Source organism: Hypanus sabinus, chromosome 2 (assembly GCF_030144855.1).
Source record: "Hypanus sabinus isolate sHypSab1 chromosome 2, sHypSab1.hap1, whole genome shotgun sequence".
Lineage (NCBI taxonomy): Eukaryota > Metazoa > Chordata > Chondrichthyes > Myliobatiformes > Dasyatidae > Hypanus > Hypanus sabinus.
The window spans coordinates 184,875,058-184,891,042 of record NC_082707.1 but is presented as its reverse complement, the minus strand read 5'-3'; the positions used below and the strand labels follow the sequence as shown (position 1 = coordinate 184,891,042).

The window sequence follows — 15,985 nt, the reverse complement described above, 5'->3', positions numbered from 1 at the left end:
AAAGATAGTTTTATTTGTCACGTGTACTTCGAAACATCAAAAACCCAGTAAAAAGTTTTCCGTCACCGTTTGCAACATACTGGTGGCAGCTCACAAGTATTGTCAAGCTTCGGACATCAACATAGCAGGCCCACAACTTACCATTACTAACCCCTGGGAATGCGGAGGAAACCAGAGCACCCAGAGGAAACCCACGCGGTCGTGGGAAGAATGTACAAAGTCCTTACAGACAGCGGTGGGAACTGAACACAGATTGCCCGCACTGTAAAGTGATTGTGCTGACTGCCCTGCCACCATGCTGCCCCACTGGGTTGTAGTGAGAGGCTGGTCAAGCTGGTGTAGGAGATCGAGGGGACGATCCTGCAGTGGTGGATAAAACCACGAGGAGTACAAGTCTCAGAATCCGGGGCCAAGGACCGGAGGTCCTGTGGCAGCCTGTCCTGGGGTTAGAGGCTTGTCTGTGTGTGTGAGGGTGGGGAATGGGCTTGTTTTCCCACTGTTATCTTGTTCTGTTGTTGTTACTGTGCAATTTTTTCCAGAGTATGGTGCGCACGCTAATGATGACGCCAGAAAGTGTTGTGACACTCGCGAGTGCCTCCAGTGCGTTCTTGGGTGTGCTGGTTGTCAATGCAAACAACGCAGGTTTTGATATACTTTTTAAAAATTTCCTACTTTTTGCACTACTTACTTAACTATTTAATATATATTTACTTACTGTAATTCAGTTTCCTTTTTCTCTCTGTTATCATGTGTTGCATAAGAAACCTAGAAATCTACAGCACATTACAGGCCTTTTGGCCCACAATGTTGTGCCAAAACTGCCTAGAATTTCCCTACTGCATAGCCCTCTATTTTTCTAAGGTCCATGTGCCTATCTAAGAGTCTTTTAAAAGACCCTATTATATCCTCCTCTACCACCATCGCTGGCAGTGCATTCCATGCACCCACCACTCTGTGTGAAAAACTTACCTCTGACATCCCCCTTGTACCTATTTCCAAGCACCTTCAAACTATGCCCTCTCATGATAGCCATTTCAGCCCTGGGAAAAAGCCTCTGACTATCCACACGATCAATGCCTCTCATCATCTTATACACCTCTATCAGGTCACCTCTCATCCTCCGTCGCTCCAAGGAGAAAGGGCCGAGTCACTCAACCTATTTTAGCATTGTGCTGCCGGTGATACTAAACCTGATTCTGCTTCTGATGTGATAACTAAATCTGAATCTGATGAGCTGAACACACACAGTCATTTTCCCTGGGAATAGGGAACCAAAAACCACAGGTTTAGGGTGAGAAGGGAGAGATTTAAAAGGGACCTGAGGGGCAACTTCTTTACATGGAGGGTGGCTGGTGTCTGGAATGAGCTGCCAGAGGAAGTGGTAGAGCAAGGTACAATAATATATAAATGACTCTTGGTCAAGAACATGGAGATGAAACCTAGGAAAGGTTTAAAGGACAGCAGAGGTTTACAAGAATGATCCTGGGAATGAAAGAGTTTATGCATGAACAGTATTTGATGGCTTTGGGCCTCTACTGAAAGGCTTAGATAGAGTGGATCTTTCCAGTAGTGGGAGAGTCCAGGACCAGAGGGCACAGCCTCAGAATACAAGGACGTCCCTTTAGAACAGAGCTGAGAAGGAATTTCTTTAGCCAGAGGGCGGTAAATCTGTGGAATTCTTGGCCACAGATGAAAATGGAGGCCAAGTCATTGGGTATATTTAAAGCAGAGTTTGATGGGTTCTTGATTAGTTAGGGTGTCAAGGTTATAGGGAGAAGGCAGGAGGATGATGTTTAGGGGGTTAATAAAGCAGCCATGATGGAAAGGTGGAGCAGATGTGATGGGCCAAATGGCCTAATTCTGCTCCTATATCTTATGGAAATGGGTCAAATGAGAGCAATTGGGATTAACTTCAATGGGCACCTTGGTCAGCATGGATGAATCAGGCCAAAGGGCCTGTATCTGTGTTGAATATGATGGGATACACAAACTGAGTCATTGTTTACATATCTATTGCAACAAGAACAGAAATGCTGGAAGATCTCAGCCAGTCAGTCATCATCTGTGGAAAGGAAAACCAGAGAATATTTTCAGTTAATCTGCTTTCCAGTTCTGAGAGAGGGTCCCTGACTCAAACATTGACTGGTTTCACATTCCACAAATGCTGCTTGACTGACTGAACCCTTCTGCAGATTCACTTTACACACCTATCACTGTACACCTCATATAAAGTGTACACCGTGTAAAGGATATTGACTATAAACTACACTGTATTTTATTTTACTTATTATGGATACAATGAGCTAAAGATTCCCATAATAGGTATAAAGTAGAGCAAGAAACACAAAAAGCTGGAAGAACTCAGCAGGTCAGGCAGCATCTCTGAAAATGAATAAACAGTTGACGTTTTGTGCCAAGACCTTTTATCAGGACTGAGAAGGAAGGGAGAGGATACCAGAATAAAGATATGGGCGGAAAGGAGAAGGGCTAGCTATAAGGTGGTAGATGAGGCCAGGTGGGTGGGAAACCTAAAGGGCAGGAGAAGAAGGAATCTGATAGGAGAGGAGAGTGAGCCATGGGAGAAAGGGAAGCAGGAGAGGCAGAAGGGGGAATTGATAGGCAGGTGAAGAGAAGGGGTAAAAGTCTAGAATGGGGAATACTAGAGGGAAGGGGGAGGGGGAATAAAAGGGAAAAAAAGAAATTGATGTTCATGCCATCAAGTTGGTGTTTAATGAAGCAGGGAGTTTATGTAAATATGTAATGTTTATATGCAGACACTAGGGGGCAGCACAGTAGTGTGGCAATTAGCAGAACACTTTACTGTCCCAGTGAACTGGATTCGATTTTCCCATTGCTGTCTTTAAGAAGTCTATACCTTCTCCCCGTGACGGTGTGGGCTTCCTCCCATATTCCAAAGACATACGGGTTAGGATTAGCGAGTTGTGGGCATGCTATGCTGGAAGCATGATGACACTATCATCATACAAACAACGCATTTCACTGTATGTTTCAATGCACATGTGACAAACAAAGCTCTTTAAATAAGACAGCAGACGCAGCAACAAACAATCTGCTGGCGGAACTCAGCAGATCGAGCAGCATCTGTTGTGGGGGGAGAGCAGCTGTCAACATTTCAGGTCAGAACCTTCACGAGGAACTCTGCAGATGCTGAAAATTCAAACAGCAACGCACACAAAATGCTGGTAGAACACAGCAGGTTAGGCAGCATCTATAGGGAGAAGTGATGTCGACGTTTCGGGCCGAGACCCTTCGTCAGGACTAACCGAAAGGAGAGATACTAAGAGATTTGAAAGTAGAGGGGGGAGGGGGAACTGCGAAATGATAGGAGAAGACCGGAGGGGGTGGGATGAAGCTAAGAGCTGGAAAGGTGATTGGCGAAAGTGATAAAGAGCTGGAGAAGGGAAAGGATCATGGGACGGGAGGCCTCGGGAGAAAGAAAGGGGGGGGGAGCACCAGATGGAGATGGAGAACAGGCAAACAACTAAATATGTCAGGGATGGGGTAAGAAGGGGAGGAGGGGCATTAACGGAAGTTAGAGAAGTCAATGTTCATGCCATCAGGTTGGAGGCTACCCAGCCGGTATATAAGGTGTTGTTCCTCCAACCTGAGTTTGGATTCATTTTGACAGTAGAGGAGGCCATGGATAGACATATCAGAATGGGAATGGGACGTGGAATTAAAATGTGTGGCCACTGGGAGATCCTGCTTTCTCTGGCGGACCGAGCATAGGTGTTCCACGAAACGGTCTCCCAGTCTGCGTCGGGTCTCACCAATATATAAAAGGCCACACCGGGAGCACCGGACACAGTATACCACACCAGCCAACTCACAAGTGAAGAGTCGCCTCACCTGGAAGGACTGTCTGGGGCCCTAAATGGTGGTGAGGGAGGAAGTGTAAGGGCAGGTGTAGCATTTGTTCCGTTTACAAGGGTAAGTGCCAGGAGGGAGATCAGTGGGAAGAGATGGGGGGGACGAGTGGACAAGGGAGTCACATAGGGAGCTAACTTCCGTTAATGCCCCTCCTCCCCTTCTTACCCCATCCCTGACATATCTAGTTGCTTGCCTGTTCTTCATCTCCCTCTGGTGCTCCCCCCCCCCTTTCTTTCTCCCGAGGCCTCCTGTCCCATGATCCTTTCCCTTCTCCAGCTCTGTATCACTTTCGCCAATCACCCTTCCAGCTCTTAGCTTCATCCCACCCCCTCCGGTCTTCTCCTATCATTTCGCATTTCCACCCCCCCCCTCTACTTTCAAATCTCTTACTATCTTTCCTTTCCGTTAGTCCTGACGAAAGGTCTCGGCCCAAAACGTCAATATCGCTTCTCCCTATAGATGCTGCCTAGCCTGCTGTGTTCTACCAGCATTTTGTGTGTGTTGCAGATCAGAACCTTGCTATCTGATGGGAAAGAGGAAATCTTCTGGGTATCAGCAGGGCACATGGAAACACAGTAGGGTAGTGATTGTCAGTGTAGTTTCATTACGTGTAAGGTCTGTGATGAATATGGAACGTAGGGATTGTAAATTTGGACTCTAATTCAGGCTTATGATGTGACCTAGTGTTCAGATCTAGTTCCGGTTGTTCTTTCTGTTACTGCTTTTGTTTGATATTTGAATCGAGGTGACTTGCAGAAAATGAACACTGAGCTGAACTGGACTGAAATATACCTTCTGATTTTGTGTTTTATATTCTGTGTTTTTATTCATATTTGCACATTGGCGGGGGGGGTTGATATTCAAAGTTTTTCTTTAAACGAGTTGATTCAATGGTTCTTTATTTCGTGACTGTGGGGAAGACAAATTTCAGAGCTGTATACTGCATTCACACTTTGATAATAAATGTGCTTTCAATCTTTGAACTTTGAAACTGTGTGGATTGCAGTCTGTGCAGAATACAGTGGCACTGGGTTGCATTGGTGTCGGATACAGTTGGTGCATGACTGGCAGTGACGAGATGCATTGTTGGTGGGTCTGCAGAGGATGCGACTGGCGGCGAGGCAGCAACAGCGCAGGCTCGGAGGGAGGGCGGGAGCTGAGACTCACACTGGTTGCAGTTGACCGTCAGGTTGTCGAAGCCTCGGAAGACGGCCTCGCAGGTTCCACACCGGTTGAGGTGGCAGGTCACGTACTGGTTGTACTTGCAGCTGGCGTCCTCGCACACCTCGTCAAACTCACAGTTCTCCCGGGCAGGAGAGGCATCGGGGCACTCGTCATCTACCAAAGGAGGGACAGGGGGTGACCACCAGCTCCCGGGAACAACCTTCTCCCTCCCCACCGCGGAATCGGCTCTGCCCGAGACCGCAACAAGCAGTCACGGACTAGTTGTCAGTTCCAAACAGAGGGTGCTGGCTCATCCAAAAGGACTTACTAATGAAGTACTACTTAATTGTAGCTGTGCTGCATAGTGGGGAGTCAGCAGCTGAGTAACATAACACAAGTAGTAACGACCAGAAGAGCTCAGGAAAATGGGAGCAGGATTTAGGCCATTCGACCCCTCCAACCAGTGCTGCCTTTCTCCAAGTTCACCAACTTTTCTTAAGTTCACAGTCTAATTCAGGTTCCCTTGCCAATTAGAAACTTATCCATGTCAGCTTTGAATATGTTCAAAGATTCACCAGCACAGGAATTCCAGAGACAGACAACTCTTTAAGAGAAGGAAATCTTCAGTTCCTGGTCTAAAATGAGCACCAACACTCCCAAGACCATGCCCTCTGGTCCTAAACTTCCCATCAGTGGGGAAACACCCACTCACCATTGACCTTGATAAGCTGCCAAGGATCTAATATTTCTGTGAAAACACTTCTTGTTCTCCTGCAGCTCAGAGATTACAGACCCGTCTGTGCACAGAACATTGAACAGTATGTTACAGCCAGGACAGGCCTGTCACCTGTGGTATTGGACCAACCTCTTAACCTACTCTACAACCAGCAAACCCTTCCCTCCTACATTTTTCTATCTTCCATGTGCCTATCTTTTTTTAAATGCTGTAATGTGCAGGGGGTTCCACACACCCACCTCTCTTTGTGTAAAGAGCTTACCTCTGACATCCCCCTATACTTCCCTTCAATCACCTTAAAATTATGCCCCCCTTGTATTAACCGTTTCAGAACACAGAGAAAATCTCTGGCTGTCCACTCTGTCTATGCCTCTTTCATTTTGTATGCCTCTGTCAAATCACCTCTCACCCTCCTTCACTCCAAACAGAAAGCCCAAGCTCACTCAACTCATCCTCACAAGACAAGCAGCATCCTCTGCACCCTCTCTAAAGCTTCCTATAATGAGGTGCCCAGACCGGGACAGAATACTCTCTTGTAAGGTGTTCGCCTCAAAGCTGTTGTCATCCTAGCATACCTCCTCTCCCATATCACAGCGTACCACTGGTTGCAAACCCTTGACTTATGTTCATTCGGTACATACAAGTGTGTGCATGGGGGACTAGTGGGGCAGATTTGCCAGCTGCTGCGGGTCTGAAGGCATCTTCTGCCAGGAGAGAACCGAGTTCGTGGCCGGACTTCTGACTTGAGAACTGTTCCAGTTACGATTTGTTCTTAGAAACAGAACCCTTGGTGACCTGGATAAGGAAAGCATTCTAGTTTTGACTAATCGCCTAGAGTGAATTAAAAACACTATTGTTACTGTTGGCCGAATCCCAGAGGAGGCAAACAGGAATGAGATCGAGCGGCTGGTTGAATGGTGTCCCAGAAACAACCTTGCACTCAGTGTTAGTAAGCCCGAGGAGTTGATTGTGGACTCCAGGAAGGGGAATTCGGGAGAATGAGCACCAGTCCTTATCAAGGGATCAGGGTGAGCAGCTACAAGCTCCTGGGTGTCAACATCTTAGAGCCTCTATCCCCCGGCTCAACACGTTGATACAGTTGAGCAAGAGGTCGTGCCAGCAGCTGTATTTCCTTGGGATTTTGCGGAGATTTGCTCTGTCATCAGGGTACAGGAGAGCATTCTGATTGGTTGCATCACAGCCTCGTACTGAGGCACTAGCACACATGATCGGGAAAAGCCACACAAGGCTGTAAACTCAGCCAGCTCCGTCATGGCACTAGCCTCCCCACCATTGAGGACATCTTCAAAAGGAGATGCCTTAAGGAGGCATCCATCACTGGGATCCTCACCACCCAGGACATGCCATTTTCTCCTTACCACCATCGGGCAGGAGGTTCGGGAGCCTGATGACATACAATCAATGTTTTAAGAGCAGGTTCTTCTCCTGTGCCATCAGATTTCTGAACAGTCCATTAATCCATGAACACTATCATGCTAATTTGCTATTTTTGTACTATTTATTGATTTTCTTTACGGTACATATTTCTTATTGTAACTTACAGAATGTTTTCAATGTATTGTTGCTGCAAAACCACAACATTTCACAACATATGTTAGTGATAATAAACCTGATCCTGCTTCTATTCCTGGAGATGCCTTGCAAGACAAACAGTTTCCATGGAGAAGAGGGATTAACCCTCCATCAAGTTCTCTGATCAAATACATTAACCTTGTTTCTCTCTCCATAGATGCTGCCTGATCTGCCAAGTGCTCTTGTCTACAATAGCATTTCTGTTACAGAACAAAGTACAGTACGGACCCTAAGGCCCATGATTTAGTGCCAACCTTCTAACCTTCTCCAAGACCATTCTAACTCTTCCCTCCCACACAGTCCTCCATTTTTTTCTTTTATCCACTTGCCTGCCTAAGAGCCCCTAATGTAACTGACAGGTTACCCCTGAACCCGAGGGGGACCAACATCTTTACAGGTAGGTTTGCTAGAGCTGTTGGGGAGGGTTTAAACTAATTTGGCAGGGAGATGGGAACCAGAGTGATAGGGCTGAGGCTGGGGAAGTTGGTATATAAGTAAATGCAGTGTGTAGTGAATCTGAGAGGAGTGACTGGCAGATGATTGGTCAAATTTGCAGTCAGTGGGATGAATTGAAGTGTAACGTGGGGGCAAAATCGAAACGGGTGATGAATACAAGTCTTGTGGTGTTATCCCCGAATGCACACAGTAGGTGATCTTGTAGCACAGTTAGAGACTGGTATCATTGATCCTTTGAACCTTTAACCCTCATCGGGGATCGTGGGCACCCATGAGTCGTGGCTGAAAGATCATACTTAGGAGCTTAAAATCCAAGGATTTGCATTATATCGATAGGACAGGCAGGTAGGCACAAGGGGTAGGGTGGCTTTGTTGGTAAAAAAAATTAAATCAAATCCTTAAAAAAAGGTGATATAGGATTGAAAGACATAGAATCCTTATGGGTAGAGTTATGTAACTGCAAGGGTAAAAAGGCCCTGACGGGAGTTATCTACAGGCCTCAGAAAAGCAGCCAGGATGTGGGATATAAATTACAACAGGAGATAGAAAAGGCATGTAAAAATGGCGATGTTATGATAGCCATGGGGATTTCAATATGCAGTAGATTGGGAAAATCAAGATGAAGTTGGATCACAAGAGAGAAAATGTATGGAATGCTTACAAGATGGCTTTTTAGAGCAGCATGTGGTTGGGCAATTTTGTACTGGGTCAGGCAGTATCTATGGAGAGAGAAACAAGGTTAATGTATTTGATCAGAGAATTTGATGGAGGGTTAATCCCTCTTCTCCATGGAAACTGGTTGTCTTGCAAGGCATCTCCAGGAATAGAATCAGAATCAGGTTTATTATCACTAACAAGAGGAAATCTTCAGATGCTGGAAATCTGAGTAACACTCACAAAATTCTGGAGGAGCTCAGCAGGCCAGGCAGCATCTATGGAAAAGAGTAAGTCAACGTTTTGGGCTTTAACCCTTCAGCAGGAGTCCAGCCGAAGAGTTTCGGCCCAAAAGGTCGACTGTACTTTTTTTCCATAGATGCTGCCTGGCCTGCTGAGTTCCACCCAGCATGTTGTGTGTATTTGTCTGTAAAGGGTGTTGTGTAATGAACAAGATTGAATTAGGTAAAGGAACCCTTAGGATACAGTGATCATAATATGATAGAATTCACGCTGCAATTTGAGAGGGAGGAGATAAAGTCAGATGTATTGGTATCTCAGTGGAGTAAAGACTACTACAGAGGCATCTGAGAGGAGCTGGTCGAAGCTGATTGGAAGGGGACACCAGCACAGATGATGGCAGAACAGCAATGACTGGAGTTTCTGGCAGTTCAGAAAGTGTAGGATGGATACATCGCAAGATAAAGAAGTATTCTAAAGGGAGGGTGAGGAAACTGTGGCTGACAAGGGAAGCATTAGAAGAGGGCCGATAATATAGCAAAAATTAGTGGAAAGTTAGAGGATTGAGATTCCTTTAAGAACCAACAGAAGGCAACTAAAAAGCCATAAGGAGAGAAAAGATGAAATATGAAGGAAAGCCAGCCAATAAATGAAAGTGGATACCAAAACTTTTTTTCAGATATATAAAAAGTAAAAGAGAGGCGAGAGTGAGTATTGGACCACTGGAAGATAACGCTAGAGAGGTAGAAATGGGAGACAAAGAAATGGTGGATGATCTTAATATTTTGCATCAATCTTCACTGTGGAAGACCCTAGCAGTATGGCAGAAATTTGAGAGCGTTGGGGGGCAGGAGTGAGTGTGGTTGTTATTGTTAAGGAGAAAGTGCTTGAGAAGCTGAAGAGTCTGAAGGTGAATAAGTCACCTGGGCCAGGTGGACTACATGCCAGAGTTCTGAAAGAGGTAGCTGAAGCAATAGTGGAGAAATGATCTTTTAAGAATCACTAGATTCTGGAATGGTTGCAGAGGACTAGACAATTGTAAATGCCACTCCACTCTTTAAAAAGGAAATTATATTCCCCTTCATTCCCACTCTATGCCTCCTGCCAGTCAGCCAATCTTCTATCCATGCTAGTATCTTTGTTGTAATACCAGGGAGGAGGCAGGAGAATGGGATTGAGAGGGAGAATAAATCAGCCATGATGGAATGGCAGAGCAGACTTGATGGGCTGAATGGCCCAATTCTGCTCCTATGTTTGCCACCACTCCTGGCAGTGTGTTCCAGGTGCTCACCACTGTAAATAATCTAATTCTAACATAAGACTATAAAACATAGGAGAAGAATTAGGCCATTCAGCCCATCAAGTCTGCTCTGCCATTCCATCATGGCTGATCCCAGATCCCACTCAACCCCATACACCTGCCTTCTCACCATATCCCTCGAAGCCCTGACCAATCAGGAAATGATCAACTTCTGCCTTAAAAACACAAAATGCTGGCAGAACTCAGCAGGCCAGGCAGTATCTATGGGAGGAGGTAGTGATGACGTTTTGGGCCGAAACCCTTCATCAGGAGCTACATCTTTTCTAAAGCACCCTCCTGATGAAGGGTTTCGGCCCGAAACGTTGTCACTACCTCCTCCTATAGATGCTGTCTGGCCTGCTGAGTTCTGCCAGTATTTTGTGTTATTATTTATTTCCAGCATCTGCAGATTCACTCATGTTAACTTCTGCCTTAAATATACCCACTGACTTGGTCTCCATCGCAGCCCGTGGCAGAGCAATCCACAGATTTACTACTCTCAGGCTAAAAAATTTACTCCTTACCTCCATTCTAAAGGATCGTCCCCTCAATGTTGAGGCTCTGCCCTCTAGTTCTGGATACCCCCACCGTAGGAAACATCCTCTCCACATCCACCCTATCTAGTCCTTTCAGCATTCGGTAGGCTTCAATGAGATCCCCCCGCATTCTTCTAAATTCCAGTGAGTACAGGCCCACAGCTGCCAAAGGCTCTTCATGTGCTAACCCTTTAATTCCCAGAATCATCCTTGTGAACCTCCTCTGGACTCTCTCCGATGACAACACATCCTTTCTGAGATATGGGGCCCAAGACTGTTGGCAATACTCCGTGCAGCCTGACTAGTGTCTTATAAAGGATCAGCATATCGCCTTGCTTTTATATTCAACTCCCCTTGAAATAAATACCATCATTGCATTTGTCTTCTTTACCAGAGACTCAACCTGTAAGTTAACCTTTTGGGAGTCTTGCACGAGGACTCCGAAGTCCCCCCCAACTTTCCTTCATTCGCAAGGACGTTCTCTGGTATTAGTCATTGCCGCTCTGGGAAAAAGGTGCTGTCTCTGCACTCTTCTGATGTCTCTTATCATCTTGTACACCTCCATCAAATCCTGCTTCTCTCCATTCTCCATCTCGTCCTCCTCCGCTCCAAAAAAGGAAAGCCCTAAGATCGATCAATCTTTCCCCATAAGGTGTGATCTCTAATCCAGGCAGTATCCCAGTAAATCTTTGCAGCCTCTCCGTCGGAGGGGTATTGATCCAAACATCCTGCTGATGGATCCTTTTACATTACAGTAGGGCACAGATGAGTTTTGCATTACCCTCTATCAACAATGGAGCCGCAAACCGCGGTAGAGATAAAACCACAATGGGCTTACCTGGTATAGCAGAATTAGTGCAGAGATGACCCATCAACACTGCCACGAGAAGCAGGCAGCTATCTCTGCCCATGTTCTGTGCCTCTTGCATTGGGGCTGTGGTAGAAATGGCAAGCCTCGATGCCTCCTCACGGAGTCTGAGGAGCTAGTGAACAGAGTGCCTTCAGCTCTGGGGGAAGGTTAAGTCAGCCAGATAAACTCAGCTGGTTTAAGTTTAACAGCCCCGGTTTGTTGTTACACCTGCAAGGCATGAACAATATCAAAAACTGGGAGCAGGCACGGGCTGGCACCGACAGCACCTTTACTTTGATAGAAGGTTAAGGAGGTTCAAACACTCTGAAAACACTTCTACAGATGTACTGGGGTGTTCTAAGCCCTCGCTCAGATCACACTTGCAGCAATCGTCAGCCGTCTAGGGTACAATACCTAAGAAAAGACGAGCTGGCACTGGAGAAAGTCCAGAGGAGGTTTATGAAAGCAATCCCAGGAATGGAAGGGTTAAAGTATGATGACCGTTTGATGACTCTGCTCTGTACTTGCTGGAGTTTATAAGAATGGAGTGGGGGAGATCTCACTGAAACCTGTCGAATATTGAAACGCCTAGAGTGGACGTGACGAGAATGTTTTCCATAGCGCGGGAGTGAAGGAGCAGCAGGCAGAGCCTCAGAATGGAAGTACATCCCTTTAGAACAGAGACGAGCAGGAATTTTGACAGCCAGAAGATGGTGAATCAATGGAATTAATTGCAACAGTCGGCGGTGGAGGGCAAGTCATTGGGTATATTTAAAATGGAGTTTCATAAGTTCTTGATTTAGTAAGAACATCAAAGGTTACAAGGAGAAGGCAAGAGAATGGGGTTGAGAGGGAAAATAAATCAGCCATGATCAACTGGCAGAGCAGATTGGATGGATGAATGGCCCAATCCTGCTCCTTTGTCTTAGGGTCTTATACCTGTCCTGACTGGTGGCATCACGGTCTGCTACAGCAATCTGAATGTTCAGAAATGCATGAAGCTGCAGAGCAGGGACTCAGCCCAATACATCAGAGGCACGTTCCTCCCCACCGTCAGCAGCACCTAGAGGAGGTTTTGCCTCAAGAAGGCAGCATCCATTACCAAAGATCCCTACCATCTGGGCAATGCCATCTTCTCATAGCTGCCATAGAGCAGGAGGCACGGAAGCTTGACGTCCCACACCACCAGGCCTATCTTACTGGCTTTTTTTATGTTGCATCGGATCCAGAGTGACAATTATTTCATTCTCCTTTACGCTTGTGTACTGGAAATGACATTAAACAATCTTGGATCTTGAGAGAATTTGACTGTTGCATCACCACCTGGTAGGGAGGCTCCAATGCTCAAGTCTGCAAAAAGCTATAGACTCAGCCAGCTCCACCCTGGACACAACCCTCCCCACCATTGAGGAAATCTTCAAGAAGCGGTTCCTCAACAAGACAGAATCAAACATTAAAGACCCTCAGCATGCGGGACAGGCCCCCTTCTCATCACTGCCATTAGGGAGAAGGTACTGGAGCGAAGACCCACACTCAACAACTTCTTCCCTTCCACTATCAGATTTCTGAATGGTTCCTAAACCCTTGAATACCACACTGTTAGTCGTCTTTATTTTTTGCCTTCCGCTTACTGCTGCTGCAAAACAACAAATTTCACGCCCTGTCAGTAATGATAAACTCGATTCTGATGAGGAGGGAAGGTAAAGGTACTGGCTGTCAGAGAGCACACAGGAAAGGGATAAAGGGCTTGTTCTTGGCACACTGGTGTAGCTACTGCATGGATCAAGTTATGTGGGACATACGGGGGTTAAGCAACCATGTAAATGGAAACAAGGCTTCCTTTTTCAAACTCGCTGACTTCCAGCACACCCACAAGCAGAGTGAACTATTTGTGATGTCGGGCACTTTGTGGGGAAAGTTTAATACTTAACACACAAGCAGATAATAGCAGTTAATACAAAATAAATATTTATTAAACAATCTTACAAATGAACAATCTGATAATACACCCTTTGAATGAGATGATGGGCTGTCTGTTTGCTGGATATTAAAGATTCCTTGGCACAGCTGGGAAGTTTATGGGGATGCTGTCGGCCTTCTTCCCTCAGCCTGCATCACCAACGCTGGAGATGATCCATTTATTTCTCAGAGTGCTGGGAGGGAGAAGCATTTCTGTGAGTAAACCCTCTGCCATTAACAGTAGTCTTGGCTACAGCTTGGCACTCAGCCAAGGCAGTACTGCCCTCTGATGGGGCTGTGAGCGGAGAAGCCATCTATCTCCACTTCTGAAACTTTGCCCCCCCAGGGTTTGGAGGTGTCACAGGGACAATGAAGGAAGCCAGAGGAACGCAGCTTGTTCCCGATTAATCTTCGATGAGAATCTCCAGCTCCTCCAGGGGAACCCGGATCCGGATTTCCTTCTCGGTCATCAAGTCGATGATTTCTTGAAGCTGCTCTGGTAACAGTCTGACTGCGTCCAGATACAGGACCTGAGGAAGGAGATTGGTGCTTAGTGATTCCGAGATTTCCTTACAACACGGGAAATGGAAATTTGGCCCAGCAAGTCTCTGCCAGCTCTCAGAGCAATCCCATTAACTTTCCCAATTCCCATCGATTCCCGCCCCCAGGTTCTACCACCTACCCACACACTCGAGACCAATTAATCTACCAACCTGCACATCTTTGGGATGTGTGAGGAAATTGGAGCACCCAGGGGAACCCACACAGTCACAGGGAGAACGTGCAAACTTCACACAGACAGCAGCCATGGTCAGGATCAAACTCGGGGTCACTGGAACTGTGTGTTTGCTGCCCTACTAACAGTGCCACCCTCTCTGTCCCTTTTCCTTCAAGGGGTGTCCTGGGCCTACTGACGGAAGATCAGAGTGGACTGATGCATCTCCTGTGGCACAACAATAACCTCGCTCACAACGCCAGTAAGACCAAAGAACAGAGCATGGAACACAAGAAGTCGTCTGGAGAATGCAGAACGTAAAATGGAACAGCACAGTACAGGCCCTTTGGCCCACAATGTTGTGCTGACCATTTAACCTACTTGAAAGATCAATCTAATCATTCTCTCCTATATAGCCTCCATTTAAGAATGGCTTATCCTTATCATCCTTGTGCCTGTCTAAGAGTTTCTTAAATATCCCTAATGTATGTGCCTCTATCACCACCCTGACAGGGCATTCAATGGATCCACCACTCTCTGGGTAAAAAGCTTACCCCTGACATCCCCCTTATACCTTCCTCCAATCACCTCAAAATTACACCCCTTGCATTAGCCATTCTGCCCTGGGAAAATGTCAGTCACACACCAGTCCTCACTGAGGGGTGAGCAGTGAAAACAGTGAAAAGCTTTGAGCATCAACATCTAAGAGGGTCTATTCTGGGTTCAACACATTGACACAATTATAAAGAAGGCATGCTGGTAGCCTTCCTTAATGACAAGTTTGAGGAGATTTGATATGCCACCAAATATTTCTAGAGATGTACCATAAGAAGCATCCTGCCCGACTGCATCACCTCTGGTATGGAGGCTCCAGGGCACAAGACCAAGAGAGGTTGTAGACACTGCCTGCTCCATCATGTGCACGACCCTCCAAATCATCAAGGACATCCTCAAAAGTGCTGCCTCAAGAAGGTGGAATCCATCATTAAGGACCCTCGCTACTCAGGACATGCCCTCTTCTCATTGCTACCATCGGGGATGAGGGACAGGAGGCTGGAGAACTAGACACTACTATTCAGGAGCAGATTCTCCCTCTCTGCCTTCAGATTTCTGAATCGTCTATGAACACTACCTCATTACCTCAATAGTCCAAGAAGCACTACAGCACAGAAACAGGCCCCTTGGCCCATCTACTCCATGCCAAATTGTAATTCTGCCTGTTCCATTGAGCTGCATCTGGACCATAACCCTCCATTCCCCTCACAGCCATGTACCTTTCCAAACTTCTCTTAAATATTATAACGGCAGCTATATAGGACCCTGGTCAGACCCCACTTGGAGTACTGTGCTCAGTTCTGGTTGCCTCACTACAGGAAGGATGTGAAAACCATAGAAAGGGTGCAGAGGAGAATTACAAGGATGTTGCCTGGATTGGGGAGCATGCCTTATGAGAATAGGTTGAGTGAACTCGGCCTTTTCTCCTTGGAGCGACGGAGGATGAGAGGTGACCTGATAGAGGTGTATAAGATGATGAGAGGCATTGATTGTGAGGATAGTCAGGGGCTTCTTCCCAGGGCTGAAATGGCTAGCACGCGAGTGCATAATTTTAAGCTGCTTCAAAGTAGGTACAGAGGAGATGTCAGGGGTAAGTTTTTTTTTACAGAGAGTGGTGAGTGTGTGGAATGGGCTGCCGCCAGCAGAGGTGGTGGAGGCGAAAACAACAGGGTCTTTTAAGAGACTCCTGGATAGCTACATGGAAGTTAGAAAAATAGTTGGCTATTGGTAAGCCTAGGTAGTTCTAAGGTAAGGACATGTTTGGCACAGCTTTGTGGGCTGAAGGGCCTGTATTGTGCTGTAGGTTTTCTATGTTTCTAATTGAATCCACATCCAC

General features: G+C 46.4%; 2 protein-coding genes across 6 annotated transcripts in view; both read right to left on the bottom strand.

Moving 5' to 3' along the window:
• The window catches only part of LOC132388812 (epithelial cell adhesion molecule-like), a 30,386-nt gene extending 18,549 nt beyond the window's left edge, over positions 1 to 11,837 (bottom strand). The window contains exons 1-2 of one of the 3 annotated variants that reach the window (XM_059961250.1): positions 11,409 to 11,837; positions 5,059 to 5,229 (exon numbers count right to left, since the gene is read on the bottom strand). In XM_059961250.1, the coding sequence (XP_059817233.1) occupies positions 5,059 to 5,229; positions 11,409 to 11,499 (262 nt within the window). In that variant the 5' untranslated portion in view covers positions 11,500 to 11,837. The remainder of the gene's footprint in view (positions 1 to 5,058; positions 5,230 to 11,408) is intronic. The other 2 variants (XM_059961237.1, XM_059961244.1) reach the window with 2 other exon arrangements.
• A 1,534-nt stretch (positions 11,838 to 13,371) lies between these two features.
• nrde2 (NRDE-2, necessary for RNA interference, domain containing) overlaps positions 13,372 to 15,985 on the bottom strand; it is a 109,630-nt gene continuing 107,016 nt past the window's right edge. For all 3 annotated transcript variants that reach the window (XM_059961201.1, XM_059961209.1, XM_059961216.1), the window contains one exon: positions 13,372 to 13,909. In XM_059961201.1, the coding sequence (XP_059817184.1) occupies positions 13,784 to 13,909 (126 nt within the window). In that variant the 3' untranslated portion in view covers positions 13,372 to 13,783. The remainder of the gene's footprint in view (positions 13,910 to 15,985) is intronic.